At 43.7% G+C, this 22544-nt stretch overlaps 1 protein-coding gene across 1 annotated transcript in view; it reads left to right on the forward strand.

Moving 5' to 3' along the window:
- The window catches only part of LOC138504783 (circularly permutated Ras protein 1-like), a 792342-nt gene that overhangs the window by 63828 nt on the left and 705970 nt on the right, over positions 1-22544 (forward strand). The window contains exon 6 of the mRNA XM_069625266.1: positions 6333-6422. Coding sequence (XP_069481367.1) covers positions 6333-6422 — 90 coding nt within the window. The remainder of the gene's footprint in view (positions 1-6332; positions 6423-22544) is intronic.

Here is a 22544-nt window from a genome sequence, read left to right on the forward strand (position 1 = left end):
GATTAGTACTTAGTTAAGGGCAAGAGATATTCCAAATTTGCAGTGTTGTTGGATTGCACCTTCTACTCCAGCCGACCTTTCGTTTTGTTTCCTGTTTGCATCATTCTCTTCATCTTCCTGCAACCACAGTGCTCCCCTTTGACCAAGGGTAATGCAACCTGCTTTGTGGGACACCGAAAGCAATCCTCGCTTCACCTCTTATCTTTCCTGCTTCTCATCTCACCAATCACTCCTAGAAGAACCCCCTGCAGGAATTCATCAACATTATGAAACCACAGTTAGGCAGCTCCCATGAATAGGCAGCCTTTTACCCTGTGGCTGTGTGTGCTATGTTAGAGAGGCTTGAGGCCTGCATAGAACCAGTGTAGACTTGTAGGGGAAACTATCAAGGTTTCTGTTACCTGCTCCAATTGCCTGATGCCTAACAAACACAGTTCTGTACCTGACAAGTGTTGCCCCGGCATACAACAGTCCCAGCGGGCCTCTCTGGGCACATTACCTTAGCAGGTTAGAATGAGGTTTGACACTGCTCATAGCTTGTCAACTAACATACTAAAAAGAGTGAAATGTGCTTCTTTCATTTTCATAGCATGGCGGCGGTTTCTCTGAGCACCTCACTTGGGAGATCCAGTGGCAGGGGCAGGGTTTTACAGTGGCAACATGCGAAAGAGTAATAGCTGTCTGCAGAGATTGTTAGTAATGAGGGGAGGATGCCGTCATGTGCCTTTAGAGGCATTTTCCTGCCTTGCTCGGCCGTTCATACTGTTTTATGCCTTTCATGACTTGCTAGGCCATGTTATGTGTTACTATATGTGGCTTCATGATTGTTTGTGCCCCTCACCAACTTTCTCACCATTCTACTTTCACACGCCCTGTTAAGTGAAAAGTGCAAACATCCAATTCCACCCACCCAAAATGCAATGTGGAAAACGCTGCTCCTCAGGAACACTGCTTTATGTGAATGCCATGCATGAGTGTGTTCAGCTCCAGAAGGCTGCGAGAGAGTGACACATATGGCTCCACACAGCCCAAGCAGCAAGCGTACATGATAATGCTGGGGGACAACATAATTCTGAGCAGCAGGCGACTGGATGAGAGGTGAGCGGTCAGCAGCGGGTTGGAGGGAAGGCATTGGGATAATGGGATAGGGATTGGGGGGGCTGAATGAGAATCGATTGGGCACCCTGTGAGGGGGAGTGAAGGTGAGGCACTGATGGGAAGATTTAGAGTGGTACAAGAATGAGGGTTTGGAATGTTCCCCAGAATAAAACACAAAAAGGAAGCAGCACTTTTTAAATGCTTTCATGAAAAGGTTAGGGTGGCATTTAAGGAGTGGCGTATATTAGCTGAGTGAAATTGAGGACATTCTCAAACAGACATATGGGGCCTCATTACAACCCTGGTGCTAATGGGTTAACGGCGCCGTAAAAGGCTGCAGCGCCGTTAACCCATTAGCGCCTGATTACGAGGTCCCTTTCCAGGACCCGACCTTAACGGCTGGTCTATGCCAGCCGTTAAAGTAGGGACCCGCAAGGGGACCTTGGTGCTAAGTACGGTACCGCAATTTGCGGTACCGTACTTAGCGCCTTCCCCATTCCCATAGAGCCCTATGGGGCGAAAATGGGAATGGGGAAGGGCCATGGTTCAATGGGGAATTACCGCCCCGCCAACCTTGGAATGGGGTGGTAATAACCCATTGAACCATGGCGGACCCGTTACAACACCGGCACCAACCATGGTGCTAATAGCGCCGTGGTTTAGCGCTGGTGTTGTAATGAAGGCCATGGACATTGAAGAACTACACACATTGGCTAGTCATTCACACACTGCAGGTGAATCCCAGTTAGTGCTGTCCCCTACACTTCCACAAACACACATACACACACACACACACACATGCCTTCCGAACACTACACCACTCCCACCAACTCCCAAACACAGCTGGCCAGAAAAGCTCGACCCTTGCTTTCTTCTCAAGAAAACCTTGTTGGCAGCAAACCAAGTATGCTACATTGACGTATGCGGCTCTCTTTTGGGTACAAATACCTCAAATGCCCTGAGCACACCATAGGCAGACCAGGGTCTCTTACAGTCTGTACTCATTATTTCTTCAGGTTTCTCCCTTGTCACCCAATAACTTCCAAACCGCTCTCTTACAGGACCCAAAGGCAGGATGCCACAAAAATGGCAGAAGTTTATTTTCTTTCAAGACTACATCACAGTACATATGCAAGTGCTGCAATCATATGCCAAGTGTACTCTCAAATGTGTTATTAATGGCATCTAATTCGAATGGCCTCTATAGCAGTAATAACATCATATGTGAGGTACTTTGCATGTACAAGTGCAACCTGTGACGAATCCCTTGATGTAGTCACTTCTCCCCCACAGGGGGACCCTTCCCATGGGGCCAGGGAGGTGATTCTGCTACCCGAAAGTCCCCCTGGGGTTGGTACTCAGTGGTAGGATCCCATGTAAGGGGACCCCCCTCTGCAGGAGGAGGGAAGACTATCAAGGAAGAATGCAGTATGACAACTATCATTCTGCCTTAAAAAAATAAATAATAAAAAACAAAGCACCCCCATTCTCTGTGTCTCCTGTTTTTTCTGTTAGTTACTTTATGCATAGTAGCCCTGTCTATCATGTCAAATGTACTGTGACGAGGAAGAGTGAGGAAAGCATAGGAGTAGTCGGCTCCATAAGTACTGACATGAAGAAGAGCAGGGCAATGAAGAGCCCTACGCGGAACCAATACCATACTAGCTATCTGAAAGTCAAAAGCCGATTTACAATAAACACTGACAAAGGACTTTCCTCAGTGTAAGTCCTGCCCCAGAGGACCCTCCAGCTGGGAGACAGAGTCAGGCAGAGAGGACACACTGCAGACCCGGACGCCTGTACAAGGAAGGTGGCATCCGAGAAGGCAGAGAAGAGGCCAAACGTATCTGAAGGCTGGGGAGCCTGATGTCCGTTGGAAGGAAGAGAGCCAACTGAGTGGTCCAGGCGAGACCCGACTTTCAGGAAGAGACCAGCGTGGCGGAGCTGTCAAAAGCTGAGAGAAGACTGCGTGAGCCAAGGGAAGCCATAGTAGCTTGACTATGTTGCCTGCAACCCTCTTGGACCAAGTTGCAAGGTACACGCAGGGGGTCCGAGAGGGCACTGAGAACCCCTAGAGGCTGTGGTTGGGAGGAAGTGCAGAATCATATTCCTCGTTTCAGTGGGATAAGCAAGAGAAAAGCAACTGAGAAACACTGGGTAGCAGTGCGCCTCAAATAGACCGGAAGATAGAGAAGGGTCGGAGACTTATATGAGAAGAAAAAGCAAGAGTATGCATGCAAGATAACACCTGGCAGGATTGTGAACCAGGCTTGATTGGTCGCGCCCTGAAACACTTGTGTATGGGCACGTTATAAATGCCATATCATATATCATAAGAGACACTATAAACCTGAGAAAGGCACCTGGGACCCGCATGTGGAGAGAATTGAAGAGTTGTATATGCGTGGCATGGCAGGATATTGCACTGCACCTGAGTGAGAGACACGATACACCTGAGAAAGGGGTCTGGGACCCACATAATAGAGAAGACCAGGGGAAGAGAGAGATTTCCTTTGGCAAAAGTCAGAAGAGTACCGAAGGAATAGAGAATTATCTTTTGGTAGAAATTAAGAGAAGACCAGGGGAAGAGAAGAATATCCTTTGACAAAAGTAAAGAGAGGAGCAGAGTAGGAAAGACATATCCTCGGGAAAAGTTTATCGAACTGTGGGAGACAATATCACCCAACTGTAAAGAATCGCCTGAGAAAGTCCCAATTCCCCCAACTGGATGGAACAGAAAAGAAGAGTCAAGCAAGGATTAGGGGAGGGAGAATACCTGGATTATTTACGAACTGTAAAAACCATCCAGAAGGAAGGAGCTACCCTTCTGGAAGCAAGGTGTAACCTGTGCTTTAGTTTTCTTTTCAAGTGTAAGGGACGGAAATAGGTTTGGGACACAGTACAGTGGACTTCTTGATTTTGACAGACATTCTGACTCTATCCTTAGTTTTATTTGAGGCAGGGAAACCCCTCTTAGTTATAGGGACAGATAGGGTTTTTCCTTACTTTTACGTTCAATAAAAATGTATGCCAACAAGCATGCCACCTTTGTCCAGCTTCTACTTCGGCAACCTTACATACCATGATATGCCAAGTGCAGCTTTAATGCCTCATTAACGGCATTTAAGTGTGGTAATGCTTCATATGCATGAAATAGTTGCAGTACATAAGTTGTGTCCTCTCATGCCGACCATCCTTTGCCAAGTTCAGTCATAAATCCCTCAGAAATGCCATCTAATGCCATTGAATGGCCATATTACACATGGTGATCATACTTACTCCTAGTTCTTTTGGCTTGTTACAATTATTTTACTATGTGAAGGCCATCCACCTTACAGAAAGCTATCTATTGTTTTCCTCCCTAAAATACATTTTACAGTGATCCCTGATGGGCACCATCAGGCCCCTCCTTTAACTCTACCTGTGATCTGTTCTGCACAGGTGGTTAATGGCAGGGGGCAGTGGAGTTGCAGGTGGGACGAAAGAACTTCGATGGGAAATGAATTCCAGGAACACCGATGATTATATCACTCAATATTGCCATTACCTTCTGCCTCCCTTCCTCTTCACAATCCTTACTCTGAAGATTTACCAAGCACTACCCAAATAATTGACCATCCTCCTGACAGTCATTTTAATAACCACCCATGAGACGGAAACAGGTTTAATATGATGTAATTGTTTGTTTATGTGCGGTTAGCTTACAAAATTCGGGTTCCAAATTCAGTGCATAAGTCACCTCCGAAAGACAGTGATGCCTCATGAGGTTGTGGTGAGTTTTCCAAGTTGTAGCATTGCCTTTGCCTTTCATGTAAATGTGTATTATCTCAGAATGCTGCCAATTCTCTAGTAAAACGTTCTTTATGTAATGTAATTCTGATAGCAGCACCGCTGCTTGAGGGGTGTTGCAGAAACAGTTCAGTGGCTTGGGGTTAGAAGCACACCACTTCTTTCTTTTTCATTTGCCACCCAGTGCATTAAATCGTGAATCTGATTTGTGAAAGTAGAGTGCCCTCTCTGTCGATTGGAAGGGCTCTGGACACTTGCAAGGTATGCAGTGATTGGTCCTTTGGTGTAGATGGATCAGGATGGAACTCTGGCAGTGTGACATCTTGCTCAACATGGAAGTCAAAACACACTTTCAGAAGAAAAGTTGGACTGGGCTGTAAAGCCTCCACATGTTTTGTAAACCAAAGCTATGGTTCCAAAATCAGGACAAAACAATACCACTAATGCTTCTAACCAATTTGATTATCACTAGTAGGAAAACACTACAAATGTAATGTGTCAACCCCTTGAACTGGCTCAAAGTATTGTTTTCTGTGGATAAGGAGTCTTCCCATGAAAGGGTCCAGTTTTTCCAGTGAAGACCCTCGAATGTAAAAAGCTCTGAGTGCAGCCCCTGAGAGTGTAGAGCTGAAACCAAGAGACCCATTTAGAATCCATCAGATAGGAAGCAGAGTATATCTGCTCCCTGCTCTTGATGCAGTGATATTTTCTCCTTGGTGAAGCGTGTTGTGATATTTGGTCCTTGATGTCAACATTTTACACCACTAACCTGATCAGTCTGCCACCATACCAACTATTAGATGTCATGCAAACCTCTGGCATTTCTCTGGGAAATCCTCCAAACCATTCTTGTAGAGGTGAATAGACCATATGCAAATCAAATGTGGTCCCACATTTCATACCATCACTTAACGCTTTTCACCAAACACAATGGCCAGAACTCCCACAAGGATCCGACCTGCATGAACTGTTAAGGGTCAGTCAAACACGCCCAGGCACAGGAACGCAGACACACACAGACACACACACACACGCTTAAAGCTAAGATAATAACTCACACACAACACCAAAACACATACACTGAGGCCACGTCCCAACAGACTACACACCAAGAACACCCAGAGGTTTATCCCACACAGTGAGCCTGGTGCCTTCAGATCCTCACACATCAATACAAACAACAAAGCAGTCATTCTCTGCTCCTACAAACCAACCCAAGATCATTTTCGTTTAGGCCCAAAAAGGCAGAGAGACCATGAAAACAGCACCCTAGTGCTGTATAAAACACAATCACAGAACATGCTTCTTTTGCAGTCTGCGTATATGCTAAGCATTTGACACATTATATAATGTATTGTGAGATTGCACTCCTGACTCAACCTCCAGCATCATGCCCAACTATGGATATTTTTTGTGGCTCAATAGCTTTTGTTTTCCTTTTTCAGTGTGTGAAAAATGGCATCATGAAATCCCTGCAGTTCCTCAGGCAGCAGAGCCCTAGGGCACGTGTGGGTCTGGTCACCTTCAATGATGAGGTAGGTAGTTCCTCAGTTAGCTGTGAGGTTCCATAGGTGTTATAGACTTTTAACAAATTAATGTCCAGAAAGAGAACTTTCACCTGGCCCATTGTATATCAGTATTGCATTGCTGGGACCCTAATACAGCCCTGTCCATTGTGTAGGGAGGTAAACTTGTCTTGGTCACCAAAGTACATAATCTCTGCATGGAATAGGAGGCTGTCCTATTCGATTTAAATGGGACTCTGATGATGTGTAAGCGCTTCTGTGTTTGTGAGGGAATGGGCCCATATGTGAGTGTGACAGTGTGTGGTTTTGACATGCAGTGTGCGTGTTAATGTGACAGTGTGTGCATGTGATGAAATTATGACTTAACTGTGGGAGTAAGAGGATGAGTAGTGAATGAAACTCTTACTCAGCCCCAAACTCCCACTAAACCAGCAGTGATCTCAATCATAAAGTTGAAACATGACCAGCATGAATATGGCAATCACCCCCGTGTCGGGGGAAAACATGGCCGGGAACGGCCTACCAGCCCGGGCCTAGGCAGGCCTAAGTGAAGCGAGGGCCTTGGCGAGGACTACGGGCCGTTGCTGGCCATTTATAAACCCCGAGCTGGGGGTGATAGCCATTCGCACCCTGGGGTTCATCCGGGGTGCAAATGGTTTATTATTATTTTTTTGGAGGAGATTGGCTGTGCGTATTGCGCAATGCCAGACTCCTGAAATAAACAAAATAAAAAACATATCCCTTTTCCATTTCTATGGTGTCGGCCGTGGGCAGGAGAAGGGCAAGGACACGAGCCCATAGCTCTGGTCCAGCAAGTAAGTGGGGAGGAAGGGATGGGGCGGGGAAGGGGTATGTATTGTTTTGTGGGGTGGGGCAGACGGTGAGGAGGCTCCCTGTTTCCTTCACACAATCAAGATGGTGCCACCTAGGGAAGGGCCTCGATGGCTGGAAAGAACGGGTGGTATACGGTGTATTCTCTCCTTCTCTTCCAGCCACCTGATTGGCTGAGCACTCTTCCCTGGGTGAGAATAGTAAACCTCCTTCACCCCTTAAACTAGCGTGTCCCTAGGGCAGGCTATTCTCTTCCAGGGAACATGAGCTAGCATGGAAAAAGCAGAACTACTACTGTGGTACCAAAATAAATGTCCAATCAAGGTTCTATGAAGAACACAAACTTTAATCAAGGCCCACGAAGGCCCACATCTAGGCACCTGGGAGTTGTTCGTGCTCCGCCTTCCCCATTGGCAGAAGCAAATGTGAAGTCTCTGATTCCCTCCTCCACCAACTGATCACACAAAGCTGTTGGAGCAGCGTCCGTGGCAGCAAATACAAAATGAAGGTAGGCACTGGTGGGCTCTTCCCACTCTGCTGGGGTTATTTAAATTGAAGAAAATGAATAAAAAGAAGAAGATAAGAAGCAGTGTTTTTTGTTTGCCTGTCAAAGCGCTCATGTTTTGGCGGCATCTTGTTGATTTTGTAGCATTTCTTTGACAATTTGCAAATCTTCAGGCACAAATACACACTCCGTAAGATGGCCACCACGTTTTAGGGCCACGTTGTTTCACACTGCCTGACTGCTGCTCCCTTTGCAATTGTCTGCCTCCACCTCACCAGCCAATTGGAGGTGCCGGCAGGCAGAAACCGGCCCTCCAACAAAGGCCCAACTCTTCCATTGCCTCCTCCACTAATCATTCTGGACCATTTACTGCGCCTATGTACTCTGCCTTCCTTGCCTTGACTAACCTACATCCTCTCTCACTGCATTTGTGCCTCCTTTTTTTAAAAATCGAATTCAGCTTTGTGCACTTTTATACCTGTGGACCTCTTGCATTGTGCCTCCTTTTTTAAAAATCGATTTTAGCTGTGCGTACTTTTACATCTGTGCACCTCTGACATTGCATTGTGCCTCCTTTTTTGAAAATCGAATTTAGCTGTGTGTACTTTTACATCTGTGCACCTCTTGTCTCTTGAAATTCGCTTTTTCTTTCTGGATTGCATTTACTCCTTTGCGACTACCTCTACTAGGCCTCCTCGGGAGTTGAGCTAGAACTGTGCTGTGCAGCCACTCTTCCTCATTCCTCGACTAACCTTTGCCGCCCCTATAGCTCTCTCCATCTTCTCTAACTGCTACACTATCTTCTATCCCCCCCTCTCACGAAGTAGAGAAGGAAAAAGCACAAAAAAGATATCTTGAGTACAAACCATGGCCTTCCCATCGCAGACACCTATGTCAGCACTTCCTCCAGCGAGGTCTTCACTGATATCCTCTTCTCTGTCCCCTCTCCAGATCTATGGACCCCCCATCTCATCTCGACTCTCCCTCCTTCCATATCCTCTCCCATTAATGGTGTTACCAAGTGGGAAGTCCTTTTGGCCAGCTTCTCATCTTCATGGTGCTTCTTTAATGTCTATCACAAAGGCACTATCCTGGTTCAGGGTACTCACCCCAACCTCCTTCTCTTCATTAACTTCCTTCCTTCTCCTGCACTTCCTCCTACTACTCTCTCTATCCCTCCTCCTTTGACTGGTGTACCTCGCCCCTGTACCCCACCTCAGAAAACCTTCAAAAGTAGAGACCTCCTCCATCTGGCGACTCTTTAACGCCCACTCAGCTAACTAACACTCCGCTAACACCTGCCTCCTTCTTGAAGACACTGACCTCGACATTCTCGCTGTTACTGAACCTTGGTTTAATGCCAGCTCAGTCACTGCTTTTGACTCCCTCCTCCCTGACGGCTTCAAGATCATCTCCAAGCCTCGACCTCACTGCAGTGGGGTTGCCTTATTCTTCGCTGAGTTGGTTCCTGCTTCCACCTTACCCACCCAGCTCTACTTCTCCTTTAAGAGCTCTACTTCTCCTTTAAGAGCCTGGTATACAAGTTGGCCACCTCTCCCATCTCCCCCCGACCATTGTTATCATTTACCAGCCTCCAGATGCCACCACCTTGTTCCTCTCTGAATATGCTGATTTCTGTTCTTCCCTACTCTCATCCATCTCCAACCTCCTCCTCCTCCTCTTTGGGGATTTCAACATCCAACTTGACTCCCCTGGCTCAGCATCCACTCTCTTAATCGATCTCTGCACCTCTGTATCCCTCTCCATCCTCCCTTCTGGTCCACCCCACTTGGCTGGACACACTCTGGATGCCCTCATATACTCTGACAAAAGCCCTGCCAACAATGTTCACTAACATCTGCCCGATGAAACAAGTGTCAGCTGCTGCCTTCGCTTCCACCTTCATCCTCCCTCCCCCTACCTCAGACTCTACCTCCGGCTCTGCTCTCAGGAACCTCCATTCGTCCATCACCAATACGCTTGACATTCTTGCCGCAGTCATGAGGATCTGTGCTACATCAAATAGGGGAAGCCATTGTGGGCATACGTGGCTGGGGTCAAAATACTAGAATATACAATGAAATGTCCACGCTGCAAACAATATGTTGTACACATTACAATAATGTATAGAAGTTCATATCCTTCAAATAAAGTCACGTAGAGTATCTCAAACATTTGTAATACAATTCTTATAGATGCAATAAAACATAATATTTGTATTTTTGTATTTTTAAAGCATACCGACAAAACACAGAAAGCATATCTGCCTAAAATAAACGGTGAGACAAATACTGAATCAAAATCCAGATACGCTGGTGCCAAGCCGTTCCTAGAATAGCGAGAGGAAGAATGACTGGCATTCCTATAATAAGGAAGCCAGCATAAGCAACCAGTAACGGTTGCCCAGAGGCACTGGAAATGATATTCAAGTAGCCCAGAAGGGATTGACAGAGAGACCAGGAGGTTAAGGAATCGAAGCACATCACTGGGTCCTATATACAGCACTCACAAGTGGAAAATGATGCCCCTGATGAATGTCCAGCATTTAGTAGAGTGTTTAGGACAGAAATTTGTACAAGTTGGGCTTGTTATGTAAAATAAAAATAACACGAACAACACTCTTTAGTGACACAATCTAGCGTAGATTCAGACACAGATTGTTTGCTGTTCTTTGTATGAATTATTTACATGTTTGTATGTACTTGTGGTTTTATACATTACTTTTAATGTTTTAAAACAATATTCTTTATGGTGTGTTTAGGTGTATTAAAATTGTAACCTTTTAATAATGAATTGTTGGTACTAGTCCAGTGATGTCCTGGTCTTTCATGTCTTTGAGAGTGGTGACACTCACTAATACTTCCTTTTGGATAATGAGTGTTGAATACCCATGAGGTATGAAGGCTGTGATTCCCCCACCGTGGGGTCAGCGTTTTTTAGATTAGTGGCCTGAGAAATATTAAAATGGTGGAACCATTCTCTAGCTGGACATTTCCCTTTTGGGCAACTGTAAGACTGCCATCTCCTTGTCTGCTCTGTTTTAAATGGACCTCTGTAATCATCAGGCTGGTGGGGAGTGCCCTTTGTGCTACCAGGGCTCGTACTTGAAGCATTGGTCCCAGCTATACCTGGGGAGATTTCCTGCCATCCAGAGAAGGGCCAAGCCTTCCCAGAGATATCAATAAGGGAGCTTGTTGGGCTGAGCTTCAAGGTTTGTTTTGGGTGAACCCCACCCCAGTCCACTATCTCTGGCAGTCGAATGACCCCATCAACAAATATGCCAATAAAGTGACATCAACTGACTTTGACCAGCATAACTGTAGTCTTACACTGGGTACCATATCTAAAACCAGATCTTGATTTTTATGTATTTTTATACTGGTTAGAACTGCCACCATGCTGTGCAAGTTACAGTGATGTCATTTTAAAACTGCTTGGTACATTTCAAAGGGATTCATGTTTTTATTGCAAAAAATAAATTAACATATCTTGGGCTCTATGCATTTGTAAGAAATTGTGATCTAACAAGAGTATAGAAGTCCTGGCTTTTTTGATTTGTATTAATTATAAAATGATGCAGGAAAACCATCTCTGAAAGGGAAAGTAGCTGATCAGATTGCCCTTTCATGAACTCCATGCCAAAAGCATAGTGTGTGCCTGTGGCGTGCTGCATCAGTATTCCGATCCGTAGCACCTGCTCTACCAGTGGCACAGAACAGGTTCAGAGGTCTCAGTTGCCCACTTAACAGCTTCAGTGACTGACACATCTCTGTAGCGCAGGGGCTGCATTTAAGACATGCCCCCCTGTACCAAACCCCAGTAATCACAGGTTTACTCTCCAGGTGGCAGATACATTTTTAAATATAAACCATACCTAAGTTATGGTATGGTGGATAGTATTTCTCATAATTATTACAGCCACAGTAATTTTAAATCACACATGTGCCAGTACTGCTGTGAAGGGATTATGATTATTCTCCCCATACAGGCTGGACGTTGCCATTGCTGGCAGGACAGTTGCCGGGTGATTGCCTGTCTTTGTTCCTTTCTGAGGGCACGCAACCCCTTCCCAGAGAGACAGCCACTCCACAGGACGCTGGCCTGGGAATAGGATTCAAAGGGCACACCCATTCACAAAAGGCTAGATTTCTTACAAGGGTGCTGCATATCTAAAGCCTTTCATTCTATTGAGAAGAGAAGGGGTGGGGTTAGTATAGACAGAGGGAGCTCTTTACAACTGGAGGAAGGTTCTACCCTCTTGTTTCTCCCTGCCTCTATCTTTCCTTCCTGCCCGGCTTCCTGTAGCACAAAGCACGTTGGGTGTGATGTCAGAAGGCAAAGTCCACTTGTTCCAAGAACCGGGATTGGACACCTAAAGCAGGCTAGCTTTAGTCAAATTACTGGAGTGCGTTTGCCTTTAAATGAAGGGGTTTCCCACCACTTCTTTGGATCATCTTTTGGACTTCAACCCTTGGAATTGTCATTGGATCCTGTTGGGGGAGAATAACTTTCCAAAGTCTTCCAGTTGTAAGGTGAGGGCAGATGGTTCAAGGGAGAGTCAAGCTCTGTGCAATAACCATCCCTAGGGACCATTGGGGGTGCAAGACCACTGCAGTAGTGTGCCAGATTCTACCGTTTTTGGAGTACAAGAAAAAGACTCACCTTGTCCCTGTGCTCCTGGGTTGAGACTCGCCGCACCCTGATAGACAAGACAGCTTAGAATCTAGGGTTTCTCAACATTTAACTGCTTGAAGCTGTGTTTCAAGAACCGTTCGATTCATTTGAACCACAAGGACCCTCCAGTGCTACCTTTTGCACTCTCCTGATCTTCGAATTTCTCGCACAGTGCCAAGAACTCTGGTTCGGTGCTGCTGGACCACCTAGGACTCAGAAAGATATTATTGAATGCTAACTGCCCCCTTGGTCCATTTTTGGCCCCTAGGGATTGTTCAGGTCACTTTTATCCCTTTTCCACCCATGAACATATCCTTTTTAAGAACATTGTAGTAATGAATTGCCTTACACCCCTGATTTGTTACTCAGAGTGCTATCTTTTCTTAGTTTGTGTTCTTTCCGCATAGGCGTTATTGAGTAATGTTTTTCTAGTTAGTTATACTGTTCTACTTTGCTGTTTGGGTTGCTACTGAACCACATTCACATCCCTCTTGAGAGTATAGCCTTCTCTAGGCCCACATTAACACGAAGAGGGTATATCTCTTAACTGTGCCTGTCTTACCTTTATGATTGTGTTGGCTCTTGGTTTGTTGTAATCTGAGGACTGAGTAGCAGCTCCAGCCTCTACTCATCATTGCATTCCTGTAGGGCAGAAGTCCATTTTTCACAACATGCCAGCTAGAAAAGTGGGTAGGGGCTTCTTCCTGAAGAGGTCATGAACGTTCTCTTTGAATTGCAGACTTCTACAGTTGTAGTACGTTTGACAATAAAATATGGGTTTATAACTTTTAGGCATTAAATCGGCTGTGGCAATTTCTAACAGTGAATCACCATTGCTGCTGGCATTCCTTTTACTAATGCCAGCAGCAAGTATACAGGGGGTGTTTTATATATAGCTGTTGGTTCAATTACACATTCAATAGCCCGTAGGCCCATCTGGCTACAAACCCACATGTATCAGATTTTAGAACACGGCACACTCCAGCCAGGGACTCTTTCCACTGACAGTGAATGTGGCACACAATAAAAACGCTATTTATCTTTATTTATCCTCGGATTCTACTTTGAGAAGACACCCAACCCGTCTCGCACCTACCTAAACAAATACCCCATGTCTCAATGGACTATGAACCAGGCCGGTGTGTAACAATGAAGTATTTATTAATTTTTATAATTCAAAGAAAGTCAAGCAAATCAAAATTTAGGACAGCAGATACCACAACTGTGGCTATACAATACAAAAATCCTACAACACAATTAATTCAAATTCCTAACATCATCTACATAAACCTTTAATAGAAAGCAGAAGCAAAATTACTTTTCTTTAAAATGACAGATGGCACACAGGTTATGCGCTCCCCCTGCAACACTTCCCCCAAACACCTACTAACGAAATTCTTTGTGGATGGAAAGTAGTGATAAGGAGTCAGTAGAAAGAGGGAAAATCGACTTTTAAATTCAACCCACCACCTCAGGATGAGAGGCCATAAACGAATTGAAAACCTTCAAAAGGAGCAAAATGGCATACTCAGATTTTACTGGTTACTTGTATATCAGTTTACGATTGCAGTGGGAACGCTAGGACAGAAATGTGTGTGGCTGTACTTAAGAGACAAGGAAGCTTATAGACTACTGAACAGGGCACCAAAGCAACTTGACACAGTAAGAAAATCGATTTTGGTAGGAAAACAATGCAGAAGAAACACACGCGGCAGAATTGCAACTTTTTACACAGGCTTTAAAATGACAAGCAGCTAAGAAAAGGGCTTAGCTGTTAAAAATCCGAAATCGGTTTTTGGATAAGAAACAAGGGCACATAACACATAGGCTTCTAAGGGGAAGGGATTAACTGTTATAGGATGATAGTGTCGGTTTTTCTATGGGAAATACAAGTCGGATTTAAAAAAAAAGCAAAATACACGGCCAAATTCGGTTTTGTTAGCACAGTGACTAGTTCTACTGAGACTAAATTTTAAGGACTATAATTGTTAAAGAAAGGCACTTGTCATGAGGTGGTTGAGTTTGAATTGCAACCAGCTCACCGTGAATCTCTCTATAGGAGAATTAATTGATTTATTTCAAAATGGTACTAGGGATTTACACAGATAACTGAAATAATTAGAAAAGGAATACGCTAACAGATATGGACTCACTCAGATTCTTCTAAGGAAAGGTGAAAAGGTGAAAGATGATACTGGCAATTTGGGATTTGGTATGGGATTTTAATAGGATTGAAATAGGGTAAAAGAGCGTTTTTTTAGGTACTGGGTGATATGATACTTAGAAGATAAGCTTGAGTTTTGGAATTCGGAAAGCAAGCGAGGTCTCTGGACAGCGGGGCCAATGATCTGGTCACAGGGACAGCAGGATCAAGAGATCTGGTCACTGAGAGAGCTGGGCTCTCCTGTATGGGAACATTTGGGCAAGGTCTGGTCACTGTGGACCGTGGGATGGGTCAGCTGGGCAATGTCTGGTCACTGGGTTCTCCTAAATGGTATCAGCTGCCTTCCTCCTTTCTTCCTGAATGCTTGGGTATGGCTGGATCTGGAGGGGTGGTTCTGCCAGGATCTAGATGGTCCTGCTGGATGGGATTAGCTGCCTCTGGATCTGGTTTTTGAGTTTTTGAATTCTTTGAATATTTTGTGTTTCCCTGTCTCCTGCTTATATAGCCACAATGACATCATAGAATTTTACAATCTGGGCTGAAATACTCTGGACTTACCCCTCAACTGGAATGGGCCAGGCTAGTGCAGTTCCCTCATCCCTCCGGGCTGATTGGTTCAGGGGAACTGCCATCATTTTATGTGTGTGCATTTATGACTTCCTTTGTTTCCCCAGAGTTACTTTTTACAAAAATAACTTATGGAGCAAAACTTCAAATCCATCCTAGTCACAATCATAAGAAACAGATATGCAGATTCCATATTTCACAGTGAATCGGACAGTCCAATCGCCAACCCTGTGCGAGGTAGCATTGCTTTTTGGGACAATTTGGCCATTTTTAGGAGACACATAATATTTAAAATTCTGCAAATGGCTACACATATGCCCACAATTATTTTGCATATTTTCAACCAGTTTGATATCGGCATCATTTATACTTGACCCAGAAATGCATTTTTCCCACCCTTCCAGTTCCCCAGGTGCAAGGAACATATGCTTAGTCTTGTTGTGCTTGCTTAAAAATCACTTGAAAACTGTTTTATCACATTGCTGCTCTTCAGGTTGCGGGGAAAAATGTCTTAAAGTATAAATGTCCCTTATTGTCAATGGGGTAGATTTGTCACAGACTTGGGCGGTGCTACAAACCCCCACAGCAACTTTCTCTCACTGGGTCAGCCTGGACAAAGGGTTTCCATGATGCCCTTTGAAACCATGCAGTTGTGGCTGGGAATGGGTGTAAAAGGAAATCACACCTCTTAGTGAAATGCTAGTTCCCCTTGGGTCCTTTGTTCCTTTTGGTAGAGATGCCAGCCAGTCTGACGATGCTGTGAACTCCCACATTTTGGCCCTCTCATGTGCCCAATCGGGGCTGGTTCACTTGTGGAGGTAATTCTTTTCCCATGGAAGGCAGGGCACCTTTGAAGTAAGTGCCTGGCCAAAACCTGTTCTGCTGATTTGAAAGTTTTTGTTTCTTTCTTTCAACAGAAACCAAGTCTTTTTGGGAATAAATATAATGTACATTTTAGCTTCAGAAGAGTAAATTCACACGTGCGTTTATTTCAGTTCATTTTGAGTTTACCAATGCGGTTTTTGCAGCACACAGTTTCTGGTTCATTAACCTTCTGGAGTGCTTTTACAGATTAGGTCAGTTTCTGGACACAGAGAGATATATTGCCAAGCATTTCTTTGAAATTGACATGAGAAAAAGAAACACTGCATTATTTCTTTCATTTACTGCAGTTTGTGTGCGATGGTTTATAGAAAAAGAAAACACAAGCCATGTTTACATGGAAAACCGAATTCTTTGCCTTTCAAGTGATTTCCCAGGACATCATCTATTCTGGGAATGTATTGCCTCACATCTTCGTACTCAGCAGAAGTAAAGCATGCAGGGTGGGTTTCCATGAAGGACAGAAATTTGTGACATTTGAAAAGGAAATCAAGAGCAAATTGCAAAGCCATCTTGGATGTCATGTGTGCAGCTTTAGTATTCAGAAAACAGAACAGCAAATGTGATGCTGTCCTGCATGCAGGTAATTTTCAGATGATTTCAAATGGAGGTAAAACAATGCAGAGCACTTCTTTTGGGGGAATTCTTGTGTTTAGTGCTCACCACATATATGCGCCGTGAAAAGAAAAGTGCAGCTGATTGTTTCTGCATTATTTCCATGCGTTTTTGTTTTAAGGGGATTTCTACAAGGGCCTTAAAGTTACCCCACACACCAACACCAGTTTGAAAACATGGTGCTCTCTGAAAGTGAGAATGTTTAGCACACTTGACTTTCATGGCAGAATCCATTTATTAGCGCTCCTAAAATGTGAAAACAAATCTCTGAGATCCCCGCCTTGCAGAAAGAAATCCATCACAGTCTAACAGACTGTAACATTATGCGAATGTGGTTGTGTATGTGTTGAACTGGATAGTGTGCTTGTTCATGTGAATGTAATATTTTACAAAGGAATGTTCCTATCCGAATAGTTTATGAATGTGTTCATGATTAATAACATATGCCAAAATGTATTTGGAGCAGTACTCCAAACATATGTCACAAATAGGAATACTATTCAACTTTATCATTACAAAATTCTCATTATGAACTCAAGAAATAAATTACTCTATCATGCTTATTATTTTTTAACATAGTGTTAGATATTCCTCATCTAATTGTGTGTTTGCTAAAACCCAATATTTAATATATCAATATATACAAACGTACCCACATTTCCACGACAAGGAAATAGCAGAGGGACAATGCAGCATGTAATATGACTAACGATTGTCTACAATATATCTTCCTTTTTACAACAGAATTGTAGACTGGCAGTCATGCCTCAGGTGGCATGTTATGTGTTTCCGTGAAGTGTCCTTTAATTTAAATGCACCCGCTGCCTTCTTTTTACATTTACTCCTCCATATTACCCTGCATCTCGACAAACCACCAGTTGGGCATTTCCTTCTTTTTGACCCTATAATGGAAATGCCGAAAAGAAAACTAACTGCACTTACCCTAGCATTTCCATGTTGCGGCACTAGACAGAAATGTCATGCCCATGCATTGAGGCTTAGCCATTTCTAGCATGTCCCCTTGTCTACAGTCGTGCAGTGCAGGAACTATAAGTCATTCTCAAGATGGTGCTTGGTGAGAACTGACGTACTGGATCTTATGTTTAACAAATTTGTAATTTTATGGTGGGGAGCCGTTATGTGTTGGCATACACGTAGCCGGCACCCTGCCACCAACTTTTCATCATTTGCATGACGGAGCGCAAAAGTGCAGGGCAAAAGGCGGCACATGTGTACACCGCCTTTTGCCCTGCACTTTTGCACTCTGCCATGCAAAGTGAGTAAATGCTGCCTGGCATGCTTACCTGTCAGGCAGGGTTTAATTGTAATTGCACACGCTGCCTGCCATGCGAGCATGGGTTACCGTGTACAAGCAATCCCTATTGGATTCACCTGCTTTAGGCTAGTACATAAAGCTGGCAGACTCCATAGGGATCTAACGCATTTGCGCCGGCATGAAAATCCATTCTGGCGCAAATGTTGGAGCATTTATATGGCAGATAGGAAGGGAGGTGGCGGAAATGCAAGTTGATTTCCACCCCTCCTCTCCACCATACAAATTATTGAAAATGAGCCATGGGGTGAATGAAAGGCATTAACGCCTTACTCAAGGCTTTTACGCCTTCCATTAACTTTACAGCTCAAAGGAACATGAGCTTCACTATGTTTTTTTTGTAAATTGACAAACACATCTACATGCATCGTAACCAAAGCATTGGTAGTGTCGACGTTTCAACACTCAACTTTAAAAACAGGGATTACACTTGGAGACTGTAATCAAACTTATCTGCCAGTATTCTACTGTTTTTTTCAGAGAGCAGTGAAAAAAATACGAACAAATACATACAAATTGACTTTTTGGGTTTCATAAATTGAATATTGCTTATGGACTGCATGATCATATAAGCACAGGCCATAGAGTATGTAGTATAGTCTGCAGTATGTTCCTTCCTTGCAGTCAATATTTCACATGCTGTAATTCTCTCTCTCTCTCTCTCTCTCTCTCTCTCTCTCTCTCTCTCTCTCTCTCTCTCTCTCTCTCTCTCTCTCTCTCTCTCTCTCTCTCTCTCTCTCTCTCTCTCTCTCTCTCTCTCTCTCTCTCTCTCTCTCTCTCTCTCTCTCTCTCTCTCTCTCTCTCTCTCTCTCTCTCTCTCCCTCTGTTATTCTCTCTAGCTCTATCTCTGCCTCACTTCCTTAACTCTTTAGATAGATTTACGTGGCACGAGGCACAAAAGGAAATGCGCGATGCTGCCGAGCACAAAACTAGTAAAGTGCAGAAAAAAGCATCACTGAGCGACGAAGGTTACAAGTTAGGCATTTATTTATTCACACACACAGAGCAAAGAAAAGAGCCAACGTTTCGATGTTAGCACAGCTTAATCATGGAACTAACAAACAAAATAGGACGTGTCAATATTTTGAGACGACTACATTTCCCATGTGTTTGGCAAAAATATTGTAGACTTCACAGAACATGTAGAAAAGACCAAATACAAAGTGACTATTTGTATTTGTATTTATTGATTTATACAGCGCCTTACAGCAAAGCGCTGTACAGTGGAACACTTAATACATAAAAACATAAACAATATAACGGTGGAAGCAAAATTACAATATGAATCAATCAATAAAACAGTGAGAAGAGCAATTAACTGAAGGGGATAGGGAGAATAGGGGAGTGGGACTGGGTAGTGGGGGAAGGGGTGGTGATGAGTAGGAGGAGGGAAGGGTGAGAGTGGGGAGGCAGGAGAGGGGAGGGAGATAGTCACGGGGAAAGAATAAGGCGGGAGGGGATGCAGAAGGGGGAAGGGGTTTCATGGAGGAGGAGAGATTTAAGGGAAATGCAGAATGAGGAGAAGGTGGGGGTAGAGCGGATTGCAAGAGGAAGGGAGTTCCAGTGTAGAAGCGCTAGGAGTTGGAAGGAGCGGAAATGGGAGGAGCCACAGGGGGACGGAGGTACAGTGAGAAGGAAATGGTCAGCGGACCGAAGGGAACGGGAGGGGGGGAGTAGAAAGAGAGAAGAGAGGAGAGATAAGGGGGAGCGAGACCAGGGAGAGATTTAAAGACAAGGCAGAGAAAGTGAAATTTAAGTTGGGAGTGAAATGGAAGCCAGCCAAGGTAAGAGAGAGAAGTAGAGATGGAGTCACGGGAGGTAAGGAGACAGAGGGTACGAACAGCAGAGTGGTAGAATGATTTGAGGGGGGCAAGATGAGAAGTAGGTAGTCCAAAGAGTAGGGAGGAGCAGTAGAAGAGGCGGGAGAAGAGGAGGGAGGAGATTAAGAGTTTGGTAGCATGGAAGGTGAGAGAGGGACGGATTTTACGAATATTGAAGAGGTGGTAGCGACAGGTGCGAGAAGTGAGGGAAATATGTTGGGAGAAGGAGAGAGAGGAGTCAAAGAGAACGCCTAAATTACGAGCTTGGAGAGAGATAGGGAGATTAGAGGGAGGAAAGTGAATGAATGGGGGAGGCGAGAGAGGGGGAAGAGAGTTGGAGGGACTATGCTGAAAGAAACCAATAAAGTGCATAGTGCTATTCAACATCAACTTATCAAATCACACTCAAAATGCACCAAACAAGTTGACCTGTACTGGTAAAAAATCATCTAATGTGATTTTATAAATAACATGAAAATAGTTGGTTTACATTTGCACCAATTTCTTACATTAAAAGGATAATGGGTTCAAAGGGATATTTTAATGGTCCATAATCAATTGCATTGTAAAAGTGGATGCAATAGCATGGAAAATAAACAACTGAGTGCCCACTCTAATAACAGTGCTACATATCAGTAAAGTGCATTCGGCCTCATTACGAGTTTATCGGTAAATGGTAAAGTTGGCGGTAACTCTGTTATCACCAACTTTACCACTACACCAAAGTTTGGGCCTCGAGTGGAGGGTTTGCCTCCAGGAGAATCCTGAAGGTAAATCCTCCAACTTGCCTCTGAAAAATCGGCAGAATCAGTGGAATTACCGCAGCTGAAATTTCGCTGTGGTAATTCTACCAAAAAAGCCCCACTGAGCCCAATGTACTCAAATTAAATGGAGAATTAAACAACCACTACCACTTGTAATCCGGTGGAAATTCAGTCGGACCAAGTGGTGGTAACAGTAATTCGTTTGGGTGGTATTCTGGAAGATATACCGCCAGTATAACCCCAACTCGTAATGAGGCCCATAGTCACTTATAAATTGATAGTTGTTACAAAACGTGAAATATAAACAATATATACATAAAGTGACAGTGTTCAAATTAAAGAATTAGAGTGCATGGTGCCTCTAAAAACAATGCAAAGTACATTTTATATAGACCTGATGAGTTGATTCATACAAAATAAAACAACGAAATGGTCAATAACTATTTGATTTCAAAATGACTTAATGTGCCGGGATTAAATAATGCAAATAAAAAAATTCCAAATATAACCTCGCCTGAGCCACATAGCAGTGGGAAGACACCAAGGTGCAATATAAAGTGCATTGTATGTCCCACAGATGCAAATATGCAGATGAACACATCAAAGACCAAAAAGCAGATTTGATATATGGAAGACAAAGAGCAGATTTCATGTATTTACCAAGCAACATATGTGAGAAACCCCTCATTATGAATGTCTATAGCAATACATTGCTACCCTCGCTAGTGTTGAGGCCCGTTGGGATTTTGCAGTTAAATTGCAATATCAATCTGGTCTCCAATCTGTGAAGACTAAGCTCCTTATTTCCTTTACGGGGATGTTGTTTCACTTGAGCCAATCCAATCCATTCTAGCAAAAATCTATTTTGGTTATGGGATTCTTCCAAATGTATGGCCACTGGATAGTTTTCATCTTTTGACTTGATGGCTTGTAGATGTTCATGGATACATATTTTCAGTTTTCTCTTGGTGCTTCCAACATATATTTTCTCACAGTGGCAAATCAGTCCATACACCACACAATATGAGTTGCAATCAATCCACGAATTGATGTAATGTGTCCAATTAGTGCATGTGACCTTGCAGTTGCTACTCTTAATAACCGGTTGACAAATATTACATGAGCCACAATGGAAACAGCCTATCTGTTGTTGGAGCCAATTAGGCTGTTTCCTGGCCTCAAGATGACTATGCATCACCAGGTCACCAATACTTTTCCCACGTCTGTAGGTGATTTGGGCTTTAGAATCGAGTGCTGTCTTCAAATCTGTGTCTTTCAATAATACATGCCAATCCTTGCTAATCCTTTTATGAATTTCTTTAGCTTGCATGCCATAGGAAGCAATAAGTCTGATCGTATCAGACTTAATAACGGCATCTTTGTTGGACTTCAACAGATTTTGTTGTGTTCGCAAATCTGTTTACCTTCTTGATTTGCAGAACACGTCCTTTGTAAAGCCTCTTTGCAACAACCTAGGAGACATGTCATCACAAACAACTTTAAAATCAGAAGCTCGAGTACACTTTCTTTTAGCTCTCAAAAACTCAGCATACTGCATGTTGTTGATTGTGCTGGAGAGGGTGCCAAGATATAGCATGCAGGACAGAGTTGACTGCAGTAAGTTTGCAGTACATTACCATTCGGATCACACCCTCCATTACCGATATTTTGATATCCCAAAAGTCAGTGTTCTCAGTACTCGTAGACATAACAAATTAGAAATTCAATTAATTTTGATTAAATAACTGATGGAACAAATGAGGTTCATCCAGACTCCCCTGCCCTTTTAAAAACGGATCTTCTATAAAGCGGAGCCAGATTGCTATATTGTCGTTCCATTTGTTATGTGGGTTTAAAACAAACACTTCCTTCCAGTACCCCATCAACAAATGTGCAAACTTGGTGGTGCTCGTGAGTTGAAGATAGAAGTCACCATTAAATAAATAATAGTTGTGGTGAAGGACAAACATAATAGT

The sequence above is a fragment of the Ambystoma mexicanum genome, chromosome 11 (assembly GCF_040938575.1).
Source record: "Ambystoma mexicanum isolate Mex_15411 chromosome 11, UKY_AmexF1_1, whole genome shotgun sequence".
Classification (NCBI taxonomy): Eukaryota; Metazoa; Chordata; class Amphibia; order Caudata; family Ambystomatidae; genus Ambystoma; species Ambystoma mexicanum.